The 14270-nt window shown below is 29.8% G+C and overlaps 2 protein-coding genes across 2 annotated transcripts in view; one reads left to right on the top strand and one right to left on the bottom strand.

The window, feature by feature from the left end:
- Window positions 1–6924, top strand: part of Phyhd1 (Phytanoyl-CoA dioxygenase domain containing 1) — a 140927-nt gene extending 134003 nt beyond the window's left edge. Inside the window, exons 3-6 of the mRNA XM_018538554.1 lie at window positions 5290–5433; window positions 5733–5846; window positions 5945–6095; window positions 6249–6924. Of these exons, the coding sequence (XP_018394056.1) occupies window positions 5290–5433; window positions 5733–5846; window positions 5945–6095; window positions 6249–6667 (828 nt within the window). The 3' untranslated portion in view covers window positions 6668–6924. The remainder of the gene's footprint in view (window positions 1–5289; window positions 5434–5732; window positions 5847–5944; window positions 6096–6248) is intronic.
- Window positions 6925–8359: 1435 nt separating this feature from the next.
- Window positions 8360–13153, bottom strand: Swt1 (Swt1 RNA endoribonuclease). Its single transcript, XM_018538183.1, has 12 exons — window positions 12794–13153; window positions 11781–12336; window positions 11551–11703; window positions 11029–11282; window positions 10599–10835; window positions 10293–10511; window positions 9986–10213; window positions 9720–9915; window positions 9520–9635; window positions 9292–9449; window positions 8725–8865; window positions 8360–8582 (listed from the first exon to the last, which is right to left on the bottom strand). Exons 1-12 carry the CDS (start codon window positions 12920–12922, stop codon window positions 8360–8362), a joined length of 2610 nt encoding a protein of 869 aa, XP_018393685.1. The 5' UTR covers window positions 12923–13153.
- Between the last annotated feature and the right edge of the window lie 1117 nt (window positions 13154–14270).

Here is a 14270-nt window from a genome sequence, read left to right on the forward strand (position 1 = left end):
AACTTGAAATTTTTAACGACGTTGGTAACTCGAAGCAATAGAAGGAAAAGATAATAAATGTGGCTTATAAGAATTGTGAAATTACGAAATACGTGCGGTTATCTAATATTCTGTATTGCTTTATTATATAAATTTGGTGATATTCATATATAATTAAAAACAGAACAAGTGAATGTTTATGTGTTATGTATTGCAAAATTTTTATCTTCACGATTTCAGTTATACCATTCTCTCTGTAAGTGGTACGAAGAATGCCTAAAAACAATTGTTTTTTTTGATCGACGATTTTTTCCAGAAATGCGATTTGTGATGAAAGAAGAAATGTGTTTACAGTGGAACCCATCACCGATAATTTATCGCGTGAAACATCCTATCGCTGATCTATGACCTACATTAATCTATGTCGTTCATCATTACTACAACGCTATTTTAGTCGTAGTGTTTAATCGAGTGGTGTTTACAACACAGATGGTAATTACATCGCCCGGTAATTAATATTTTTTTTTAACAATTATAATTATTAATCAAATAAAGCAATCCTTACATTTTGCAAAATTGAGTAGTATTTTATCATATACACTCAACAGCAAAATTAAAGCATCACTTATCCTGCTCCCAAAAATTAAGCAAATTTCAAAAGAGTGTAACTTCGTCAAAAATGATCGTAAAAAAATTTGTAAGAAAACATTCTAAAACTTGAAATCTCTACTTTCGAAAATGGTAATTGATATTTCGATTTGATTAATTCTTTATGAAATTATGCTGACACAAATGAAAGTGCGTCAAATCTCAAAAATTTTTACTAACTTGACGTTCCATGACGTGAATTAAAAATCGCATAAAAATTCGGTTTACAGCATTTGAAAGCGTAAACCTTTACCTTTAATTTTCTTTTTTATTGAACTCTGTACGATTTTTTTTTTTCTCTAAATAAATCAACATTAAAGCAAAAAGGACCACTTTTACTTCAAAATGCTGAATAACTCGGTGGAAAAAATCGTACAGAACTCAACAAAAAAATAAATTAAAGGTAAAGATTTACGCTTTCGAATGCTGTAAATCACATTTGTGCATAATTTTTAGTTTGCGTCGCGGAATTTCTCAAATATCGTAAAAAATTTTGAAGTTTGACGCATCTTCACTTGTTTATGTAATAACATAAATTTCACGAAATATCAGTAATACTGTTTTTTAAAATACCGGTATGAAAATTAAAGATTTTAAGCTTAAAAATGGATTTTTTAACATCTCGATACGATGATTCTTGACGGAGTTATTTTATCTTGAAGTTTGTGTGTGCCTGCAGTTTTTTAACAGAATTAGAGTAATTTAATATCAGGAAAAAGGATCATTTTTATTTCAACGTTGAATAACTCGGTGAAAAAGAAATCGTACAAAGCTCAACAAAAAAAAAATTAAAGATAAAGGTTCACGCTTTTGAATGTTGTAGACCGAATTTTTATACGACTTTTAATTCACGCCATGGAACTTCTCAAAGTTAGTAAAAATTTTTCAAATTTGACGCACTCCCATTTGTGTCCGCATAACTTCGCAAAGAATTAATCAAATCAAAATATCAATTATCATTTTTGAAAGTAGAGATTTCAAGCTTTAGAATGCTTTTTTACCATTTTTTAACGATTATTTTTGACGAAGTTACACTTTTTTTAAATTTGCCTATTTTTGGGGAGCAAGATAAGTGATGCTTTAATTTTTTGTTGTTGAATATATTATTTTTTTTTTTAAATCCCCTTTGCTTTTTTCGTCTTTTTCATCGGTGCAACTAAAACATTGAAAGCAAGTAGCGGAATCTCGGAAAAGCTTTAAGAAATTTTGTCTCATTCTCTCAGATTTGGCACACTCAAATTAACCCGAAATAACAAAGTCGACCTTGATCCTTCGCGATCGTGAGACGAGGATGAAAGACTAGTAGTGAACAGCCAAATGCTCCATTTCGCGTTTCCATTCTATTCCTATCCACGCGATTCAACGCTTTCACGGGCGGTTTGAGTCATTCGTATATGATACACGGATGAAATTTCAGAAAAAGCGACATCGACGATAAGGAGGATGACGTAGCCCACCCACCTGTCGATGACGGCTAGCTATATAGTATCTATTTTCGGGATGCGCTCCGCACGTATAACTTTGCGTTGATGCACGCCATATATTCGCACGAATTTGGCTCGCAAATTCACTCGCATGTACACGGATTTAAAATTCCTATACCAACAAGCCGACACGTAACAATCGAGATCGTAAATATAAATTGTTTATGATTATAGATCTGTTTTGTATTCCTGCGTTAGAACACTCTTTTTCGCTTTTGTCAGAGATATCACAAACATATATTTCTATCTCACTTCGAGTCCGAAAAGTATACATATATTCTAGTATATAATAGTTTAGCCAGAAAACAGACCTTACATATACACATGTATTCATTTATATAAATTGTGTATTATAATATTATATGTAAATATAAAATAATAAAATTAATTAATTAATAAACTGTCAATTACATCAAAATTTAAAACAATCAAACGATAATTTAGTAACTTGATGAAACTATAATTAGAATTATTTTACTTTATAAAATTATAATAAACGAAAAACCGCAAATATTTAATCGTCAATTCTAATATTTATCACGTTGACATACTATTCAACAATGTAATAGGATGAATAGAATGTAAAATGTTAAACGTAATATTGTAGTACCTTGTTAAATTTGACAACTTAATTTTTTACTAAGAAATCATTTCTTTTTCATATTGTTTAATATTTTGATAACCCTTTGACATGGAATTTTAGGAAAATCTCAAATATATTGATGGAAGAATTAATTAAATATTAATTTCCAATCTATCTATAAAAACATTATCGAGCATGGTACAAGAAATTATTATCAAACTCGAAAATGCAAATATTCTATAAATCATCTTTCTTGCGTCTTCATTATTAACTATCATTTCATGAAAAAGAGTGATTGATAATATAGCTGTCATTAAAAAGATCAATATATAATCTCTCTTTGTTCGAGCGATTATGACAATTCGAAGGCCAAATGAGGGCAATACAAAGCAGAAGAGAGGATTGCAGATATCATTGTCTTAAATAAAATTGCTGCTGCGTCGAGTAATATTTCTCTTTTATCGCAGGAAATGCATTATTGTGCGGCAGTGCAGTAATGCGTTTCAGCGTAATCGAAACGTAAAAATTGCGCACATAAATTGCGATTTTTTTGAAGATACCCTAGCGGGAACGATGCGTGATCCACGAGCATCCTCCGCTGTGGCGTCTTTATTGCGAAGCCGTTTCCGAACCGTCACCGAGCGAGGAAGACGCCGTAGTTTTCGATCGAATGACAAGTGCGGGACTTCCTACGATCGCGACATGACTTTTGGGTGATGTTTATGACCGCGTCGAGCGCTAAAAATACCATGCGTTCAGCGCATCTTTTTCCGACTGCAATATAAGTAGTATACCGGAAATGTTATATTTTAGCATGCGAGTTTTTAGGATTTTCGCGATGCAGTTTTCTTTTTTTCTCAGCGGTTTTGCTGGTCCTTTAAAACATCCGTTCAATCGTAAATCAAGGATCAGCGAATAAGAAGACTCGAACTGCAGACGTACGTCTCACCCCTTGGAGAATTGCTCGTAAAACTATTCCGAAAATTAAATGCCACTCGAACTGACGTTTCGCTTTCATTTAATGGCGTCTTGCAATTCCGGAACATCTGTTTCAACATGCACTTGCATATGAGATAATATGAAGACGCTTGCCAACTAGCAATGCGGAATTATACATATATACCGATACGCAAATCACAAAACTATGATATACACGATACTCTGTTGCGCAGATGTTTTATCTATACATATATATATTTCTTTAGGCTACAAGCATTAATGATATCGTCGTGCACGCTGACTGATTATTAATAATTGATTATTAATAAAAATAATTTTCTGAAAAAGTTATCTCTAAATAGAAAAATAAAATAATTTAGAGGCATCCTAATTATAACTGTTAAAAAAGATATTTTCAAGAAGTAAATATAAACAATATACACTGAAAATCCAAATGTGTAAAAACTAAAAAGTAATTACAATTTATATGTATAATTGATTTTCCGTGTAAAAATGACTTATATTATACGTTTAAATGTGTAAATTAATTTTTTATGCAGTATGTTATTTTTACGCGAAAAAAATAAAAGTTACACACATATTATTGTAGCTACTTTTTACACACTTAGATTTGCAGTGTACCAAAACCAGAAAACAAAGCAATTAAAAATAGTAATAATTAACACAAAAGCAAAATCGTTTTCATAAATTTATTCGATTAACACACACACACACACACACACACACACACACACACACACACACACGCACGCACGCACACGCACGCACGCACACGCGCACACACACACACACTTTTTTTCTGTTTTTTCTTTTTTACGACGATTAATTTACAATTTCTAATATACCTAATATATATATATATCGGACTATTTAACGACCAGTAACAAAACAATTTTCTTTCTTAACGAATTGTATGCACATCGCAATCTGATTGCGTAATCGATTCACTAATTACAATGGGCGAAGCACGAATTACAATGGACGTTCATAGAAAAACATAGAACAAATTCGAGGTATTTGTTTGCTCTTTGAAGCAGGCAATGTCCGTGGTTATTTTTAGGTGTCTTTATCGGTCGTAGACTATTTATAAAGTCTATCACTCAAAACATCACGGTGAGACGAAGCTACGACGGATCGGTCAGATGATCAGATGACCGGAAACAAAATTTCTTTGAACTTTGAACTAGCGGTTATGCTCTATCTTATTCCGGCAATAAATCGAATGAGCGATTCGTTATTCATTTAACGATTTACCTTAATTTTACGATAATCATGACGTCAATAATGTCACAAAAACAAAGTAAAGAAAGCGTAAATCATTCTGGATTTTTTGGATATTTCTTCCCACCTCCATACAGCAGAAATATTCTGAAAATATTATATATGTGGTTATTCTATAGACATTGCGATATTTTTAGACTATAATATCTCTGTGATATAATTTTTCTGCTCTACAAGATATTAATATTTTGTGAACATTTTTTTTATATACATAAAGAAAAGCGTATTATCTTTTTCTACATTTGTGATCTTATTTTATTAACTTTATATATATATATATATATATATATATATATATATATATAATATCAAAGTATAGTTTATTATATTAATTTTATGTGTAATTAAATTAAGTTTCAGAAAGATGGTTACGTCATTTTGGAAGATTTATTTCAAACGGAAGAAATCGAAGAATTGAGAGCTTGCGGAGAAGAATTTACAAATAAGTTGCCACCCGAGTCAGAACGAAAAGTATTCAATACGATACAATTACAACAGGTAATATAAATATGATCGATTGTGAATATAAAATACTTAAAAACGTAAAGCATAATATTTAGTACTATTTGGTGATTCAAACTCGACCGAAGATGATTGTATAACATTCCTATATATTTGAATATTTGAAGACTTTTATCAGAGAAAATAAATATACTATATATAACTAAATTTTATAAAACAAAATTATATTTTTGATAATTTTGAAACGTAATCTTCTGTGAATGTTATCTAATTGAAACTATAAATAATATTATAATATCACGAAAGTAATGATTATATGATCTTGTATGTTTCAGAATAAGGATAAGTATTTTTTGGATAGCGCTAATAAAATAAGTTTTTTTTTCGAGTCTGAAGCTCTGGAAGAAGACGGAAAATTGAAGGTTCATCCAAGAGTGTCGTTAAACAAAGTAAATTATTTTAAAACAAGTTGTTCCTCTAATTTAATCAATTCTCATAGACGTACTTTAAAATAATTTAAATTATTTTATGGCTTTATAATTTTCAGATAGGTCATGCTCTTCATTGGTTACACCCTACATTCAGAAAGTACACGTTTGATGAAAGAATCAAAGAAGTTGTTTTTCATTTAAGCTTTGAGGAACCGGTGGTATGTCAATCGATGTACATTTACAAAAATCCTGGAATAGGCTCGGAGGGTAATTAAATAATTATTTAGTTACACATTCTTGAGTTATATTATATATAGTATAACATGTAAAACACACATGAAGCATGTCATATAATACAAATATATTATATTAATATAAATAACTACAACATTATTGAACGCAATAATTATTTTCTTACAGTTACGATGCATCAGGACGCATCATATTTATATGTTGAGCCAATGAAACTCTTGGGTTTTTGGATTGCATTGGAAGATGCAACATTAGAGAACGGATGTCTATGGATCGCTCCGGGTTCACATCAAAGTGGAGTACATAGACGTTATATGAGAAACAAAGATTCAAATTCTCAAGAATTACTAATTTTTGACAGACCAGCGCCCTGCTATCAATTAAGTAATTTCAGACCAGTACCAGTACGCAAAGGAACTTGCATTCTTCTTCATGGTCAAGTGGTTCATTTTTCTTATCCAAATAAGAGTGAAACATCGAGACATGCTTACACTTTTCATGTGATTGAGACGAAAAATGTATCGTATTCGAAGGAAAACTGGCTTCAACCCCCTGCTGAAGGATTCGCGAGTCTTTATAAAAATTAAATATATTAATTGTGCTAAGGAATATTGTTCATTTTATATTTATTGCACAATCGTATTACATTTCACAATATTTATCGTCATTCGTTCTCTGTATAAAAAATAATATTAACTTGTATACAATTCAGAAGAAAAATAAAATAAATTTTTCATAATTTTTGTAAAGCCACAAAAAAATACCAAAAAGCATCAATGAAAAACGTTATATGTACACACACACACACACACACACGTATACACATATAAAATATTATATAATATGCACACACAAACGATACATTTTCAAGAGATTTACTTGTATTAAATATATTAATACATGACGTACACAGGTACAAAAAACATTATTTTTTTCTAAAAATTGTACACTTCTGGTATAGATGTTGTAGGCAAATAGTAATTTTAAGAGAATGACTTTTGACTAGGCAAATGTTACCTGCCTGATCAAATGGCTTTCACCGATATCAAATGTTATTTTCCTAGTTAAATACTATTTTCCTAGGCAAATAACATTTGACTGAACCGCTGTTAGGCAAATGGTATTCAGCAAAGCATGCATAATGCACTTTAGTATTTGTTTTGTAATTTTTTTGATCAACTAATATATATGTTTAAGAGCAATAATAAAGTTTACTAGCAACTGGATTGATTAGGCTCGTATATCTGGTATTTTTTTTCATTTTATCTCCATAAGTTCACATTGATAATACATCTATAGCAAGTGTTCTTAAAATTTTTTTTAGTTTTTAGTATATTTTAGTTAATTATCTTGTTATAATTCTATAATAGATTATTTATATTTTAGAAATTTTAACTTCAGGATACTTATATAGTTACATCGAATAAAGAATATTCTTACCAGAAGTTTATTAATATTAAAAATTATTAAATTGCTTGTCAATTTAATAAAGTGATAGTACTACTCCAGTTCTACACATGTGTTTAAAAACTGAAAAATATTTCGATGCGCAATATACAAAATCGGATTATATATAAATTCATACAAGAAATATTTAAGCACTAAGATCTTGCTTTGAACGAATATAGGATATTTCGTGTTTAAATGGATATACATCAGTTTGATCAAGAAGCATAATTTTGGGAATCTTATAGCGTTTTCCACTGGGAAAACTGGTGCAGCACTAGCGCCGTGCTACCCAATCAGCATACCATATTTAAAAAATACTTTTTGAATATGGTATGCTGATTGGGTAGCACGGCGCTAGTGCTGCACCAGTTTTCCCAGTGGAAAACGCTATTAATTAAAAAAGGCACACAATAAAAAAAATATTTTCGACAATTTTTCATCAAAAAATACTTTTGTGAACCGAAGTTGTTTCACACTATATTGTATTTCTGCTTTATAAAATGTATTTCCTAAAAAGCGTTCAGGCAAATGATATTTGCCTATGAAAATAGCATTTAACTGAGAAAGTAGCATTTGAAACGGGCGAAAACTATTTGACCAGGCAGATAATATTTGCCTGGTCAAAAGCTATTTTCCTAAAATTACTATTTTCCTACGACATATACAATGCAATAACTAAGAAATAATTTTCAAATTTAAAATCTAAAAGCTAAAATAATTTTCATTGATACCATCGATATCACAGCCACCGTTATAAATAAAAGATTATTTTTACAGTGATAATTTTGTTTAAATATAATTAAAAATAATAAATTACAAAATACATACAACTATATATGAGCAGCTAGAGCACAAAAATGCGAAGTTAATTCTTGTAGCTGTCTTAAACCAGTCTTTAATATTTCTTCTTTTAACTGAACACAACAATATATATCCAAAGATGTCACATCAAATATTATTCTCTCTCTTACGTCAGGTAAAAATGTATTTAAATTGTGCTCTAAGTTAAGCAATGTTTGATGTGTTATAGAATTTTCTGCTTGCATCAGTAACCTGATTACAAAAAACGGTACACATAAATATATTATACCGACGTAATATAATACAATATATACGTAATATAATACAAAATAACATGACATGAAATTACATATTATCAGTAAAAATAGATCAACACTATTAAAAAATAACTTACTTATTTAGATTTTGTGTCAGATCAATCACTTTTTTGGTAATTTCTGACTGCAAACGTTGTACGCATGCTTGTGGTAATGGTGGATTTGCAGATTCAAAGGCAAAGGAATATGCCATTCCTGCATTACTGCATGCCAAACCACTATTGTGGAATAAAAATAAAATAATTACAAAAAAAAATAATAGTATTCTCAATATATATCACAATCGTATTATTAATATATATCATCATATTATATAAGAAAAATGCCATTGAGAGCTGGCACTAAATGTATATATGTTGAAATTTTCTGTATTAATTAAGAGATAGATGTTTCAATCGTGAATACGATCTTTTTGAATAGAAATTATTAATATATATAAGAAATCTATAGTGTATAAGTAATTAATTCTATATTAATATAATATCGTTACATTCATTGTTGTAGTGTATTAGTATATAATTTGAACGCAACATATAACATTAATAAGAATACTGTTTTCTTTTTAGTAATATATATATATATATATAATATATATATATATTACGCACATACACATACACGCACATATGCAAAGAGATACTTACCATAGTTCACGCGCGAAATTATAAATGTGCTGGAAACATTGAAATACTTTTTCTGCTCTCATTTCTTGTTCTTCACCATTTTTCACGACGCCTATTTTGTCGTGCAATTTTTTCAGCTCAATATTATCGAAATATTTTCTATACTTGTTTTTGAGTTCCTAAAAATATGAATTGTTTAAACTCTGTCTTATAATAACAAAATATATTCGAACACATAAAAAATATTACGGTAATAGCATTAAATGTTTGTGTCAGGAGATCACAGTGCTTATCTGCGTTAACCATTTGTACTAAATCACTGCTCTTTTCTATAATGTGTTCCACATCTCGCAATTTTCCACCAACTAAAAAAAATATCAAGATATTTATAAAATATTAAACTCATTTACAAAATGTAATTTTAATAGATTACATGTATATAAATATACCTGGCATATGTTCAAAAGCATTGAGTAATTCCTTAAGAACAGGTTCAGCACGTCTTTGAAACGAATCGCTAATAGCGGCGATCCAGTGCTTTAAAGCACACTTTAATGCAGTTACTATAGACCACGGTGGTTTTATAATGACATATATCTTCCACTCCGTTTCTCCAAAAATTTCTGACATTTGTTTTGTAATAATCTGAAATGAAAATATTGGTTTAATATATTCGATAATAGACATAAAAACTGATTCATGATCCAATACATACCGTTGACAAAAAGTTTTTCATAATCAATTTTATATCCTCAAAAATATCATCCGTTAAACGTGATTCTTCAGCGAAAATAGATTTTTCATCAAGATTATTCAAACGGTTGACTACTGCATTATTCGTATTAAGATCATCTATTTTTTTGAGTGAATCATGACGCCCCAATGCCATTATATTATATATCATCGCTTTATTACAGAGATTTTTATCATAAGATAATAAAGTCTGCATGAATAAAATAAGAATAAATATAGTTATTCGTTTATATGTGCAAGTATATTAAATAATATGAAATATAACTTGCCACTGATTTTTGTAATTGAGAAATTTGTAAGCAACACTGAAGAATCTCGTCATCTGGACAATTAAGAGAAAAATCTTCTTTATTTTTTATTGCTTGTTCTCGTGTTTGTCCTATGAATCGTGGATGTTTAGAGGAAAACTGCTTATGGATAAAAGATATAGCTTTCCTGGCCTTTACTGATAGTTCATTAGCTTCATTATGCTTGAAGTAATCTAATTCCTGTTGTAAAAATTATACAGAAAAAAATATGTATGTTAAAATTTTTAAAGGGTGACAAAATTTTTATTATACCGTACTTATACTTACACATATCACAGTCCATGGAATTACAATAAAAGGACGTGGATAATTCTTAAATGCTGCATCTTTCGCTTCTTCAACAATTTCAAGATTTAATAAAAATACATTTGTATCGATAACGATGTAGAGTGAGTCATGCAATTCTGCGTTATTAGATTGCGTCAATTCTGCAGCATTTCCAGATATACAATTTATCTCATCCATACGATTTTCTCTACAAAGTTGTGTTCTGACAACTTCCACCTATACTAAGAAAAGTATGAAAGTACAATATTTTGGAAAATATATTTTTATAGTAACTTTTACATAAAACAAAAATAGTATTGAACAAGATAATATATAATATAATTATACTGGCAAAATATATTCATATTATAATTCATAGTATAAATTATTACGATTGTTTAATATAATGTTTCAATTATATTGATCATACCTGAAGAGTAATTTCTTCATCTTTCATTGGTTCCCAATCCATTTCTTCGTATAAAACTTCTTGCTCACCCTGTTCTATTAATTTATCCTTTGTCATGTTTTCGATCTTATTTGATCTGTTGCTTTGTTGAGTTTGTGACTTATCACTTTTTAATGTATTAATATTTCTTTCACATACTGCATCTTTTAAGACTCTGTTGTGTAATCTCTTAAGTCGTACATCAACATTTTTATAAACACTTGATCCTAAGCTGTCTGTAAATATAAAGTAATATAAAAATACACTCAACAAAATTAAAGCATCATTTGTTCCATCCTGCAAAAATAGGTAAACATCTCAATACTTAATGATTTTTAACATAGTTATTTTATTTTGAAATTTATTATTTATTTTTGCACACAGGGTGGAACAGATAATGCTTTAATTTTGTTGAGTAGTGTACTAGAAAATATAAAAAAACAAATATTTTAAAATTTTACTAAAAGAGTATAAAAAATATATATATGTGTTACAAATACTTACTGGAATTAGATAAACTTTTGTTCAACTTTGGGGACTTATTAATTAAATCAGCATTATACATTTCTCTAATTTTTTCCTTATTCAAATTTGTTCTTAATCTTTGCATACGTTCTTGCGCAATGTTTTTCTTTAAGAACGATTTTTCATTTTGTCCTAGACACAAAATTAACTTTACTTCTCTATAATGATGACATAATAATTAAATAAATAATTTATATAATTGCATTTACTTGAATTGCGATTACATGATTCCTGAACATTTTGATTCTTCTTATGCTGCTCAATAACGTGTTTATTTTGAGTAATAATTTTTTGATTTCCTATATTTTTATTTTTTATTTCACATGTTTTCGTTGACTTCTCATTTGCAGTATTCCAACTTTGTTTTTTAATCATAACATCTTTTCTTGATGATTTATTTGGACTAAATGTGTTTGAATTTCTTTGCTCGAATTTTTCCCGAATCCGTGTTTGTGATGTTTCTTTATTATAGTTTTTATTCCAAGAGGTCGCTGATCTATCATCCTTTAACTCTGAAGGAGAATTTCTTGGAAAGGGCTTTATTTTATTTTCTATTGTCTTTGTACATAAAGCTTGTGATAAAAAGGGAGATTTATTTTTAGCATTTAATCGTTGCAGAGCTTTCTCTCTAACAGCCTTCATTTGTGGAGTCTCTATAATTTTATCATGTGTATGTTGATTAGATGCTTCCTTTACTTTAGCATTATAGTTAGATGTTATTGTACTGCGACGTTCCTTTCTGTGATGCATAGTTACTGAAGGAGACTATAAAACAATTTTAAATATATTAAATTTTAGATGTAATAAATATAATAAGACAAAGACTTTTAAAGATTAGAATGAAGACATACAAAAGAGAAATTTGAAGGTACCATTTCATGAAATACTGATCAGTATAATTCGATTTGATGCTAGTTTATATCATTTAGATCATTAGCTATTTGATAGATATTCTTGTTTAATTTATAAGGTTAAACAAACACCTATTGTACAAGTAGCGTCCTAAAGTGTAAATTAAGCCAATGTCTAGGGCTTTATCCTCGAAAAATATTGCATATGAAAACTCTATAGATGTTACATAAATTATAGATTTTTATATGCAATATAAATTCAAAAATAAACTTTTTAACATTGAGAATTGAATAAGATTTTCAAATACCTGCATAGAAAGGCATTTTAATATATTTTACAGTAGAAAAATAAATTATGGAGAGAAAAATACCTTGATCTCATCCAATGGTGGTTGAACCCACGAAGATTGTTTTGTTTTCACATTGAAGTAATATACTCTGTCCGGATGACTTTTAGAATTGACAGTAATCCAATCTTTCGGTAATTTATGCTTTAACATATTGAAAAAATACGTATAAAAAATTTGGTGAGGTGATACTAATCATCCTTCAACGATCGAAAAATAAATAATCCTCTCTCTCTGATTTTCCTTCCTTCACTTCACTTCACTTTCCTTCCTATCACAAAATATATTTTGCTACTCAGTGACTATCAGTATCAGTGACCTTTAGCTGCCTTCAGCCAAAACTCAAAACAAAAGTACGTGGAGAAGCTAAATTCAGAAGCTATGTTCCACTTAATGCTCACAATGCTCATGGAATTATTTTTTGTTCTTGTCCTGCAGGCTTTCACACATAAAACTCCGTAAAGGCCGCAGCACACACTTTTGCATGACGCATAAGAGAATCAACCAATCAAAATGCTTCTCTTCCGTGAAGTGAGAGATAAAGAAGGACTCTGATTGGTTGATTTTCTTATGCGCTATGCATTATGCGTTATACAAGAGTCTGTGCTACGGCTTTAACAATGGTTGCGTTCAGCAGACTCAACTGTTGCGGAGCGTAGATACGCTGCTATTGGATGATCTAAAAGAATATATCAATAGCAGCGAGCGCTCACGGATCCGCTCCGTAAAGGTTGGATTATACTGGCCGTAATCTGTTAACTTATGCTGTAATCTGTAAAAATTGACCAATTATAATCGATTATTCCCCTCTCATTCGACTGTGATTGGTCAATTTTTACAGATTACGGCATAAGTTAACAGTTTACGGCCAGTATAAATCAATCTTAACAGTTGATACCATGAGTCTGCTGAAGATGACCAATGGTAGCCGGCAGGAAGATAAAAACTGCAGCTTGTGTCACGATCACCCTAAGGGAGGCTACGCAGAATAAAAGGAACAGAGAATAAGAATTTCAACCTATCAGAAATCATATACTGTGGAATAAACAGTGTGTATTCCATAGTACATGATTTCTGATAGGTTGAAATTCTTATTTTCTGTTCCCTGTTCCTTTTATTCTGCGCAGCCTTATTAAGCCATCACATGTACAAAAATTTTAATAGTATCGTAAGGTCTTAAGCAAATCGACCAATCACAATCAAAATTACAATCTCACATTTTAATACGCTAAACTGTGATTGGCCGATTTGCTTAAGACCTTACGATTATTGTAAACTGTATGGGCCTTCTACAATAAGTCATAAGTCATAAATCGGAAGTAAGAAACTAAAAATTGACGACTGTGATTGGTCCATTTCTAGCTTTATGATTTGTGACTTACGGCTTAAGGTTGATTTATACTGACCGTAAACTGTTAACTTATGCCATAATCTGTAAAAATTGACCAATCACAGTCGAATGAGAGGGGAATAATCGATTATAATTGGTCAATTTTTACAG

Source organism: Cyphomyrmex costatus, unplaced genomic scaffold (genome assembly GCF_001594065.2).
Source record: "Cyphomyrmex costatus isolate MS0001 unplaced genomic scaffold, Ccosl1.0 scaffold193, whole genome shotgun sequence".
NCBI lineage: Eukaryota > Metazoa > Arthropoda > Insecta > Hymenoptera > Formicidae > Cyphomyrmex > Cyphomyrmex costatus.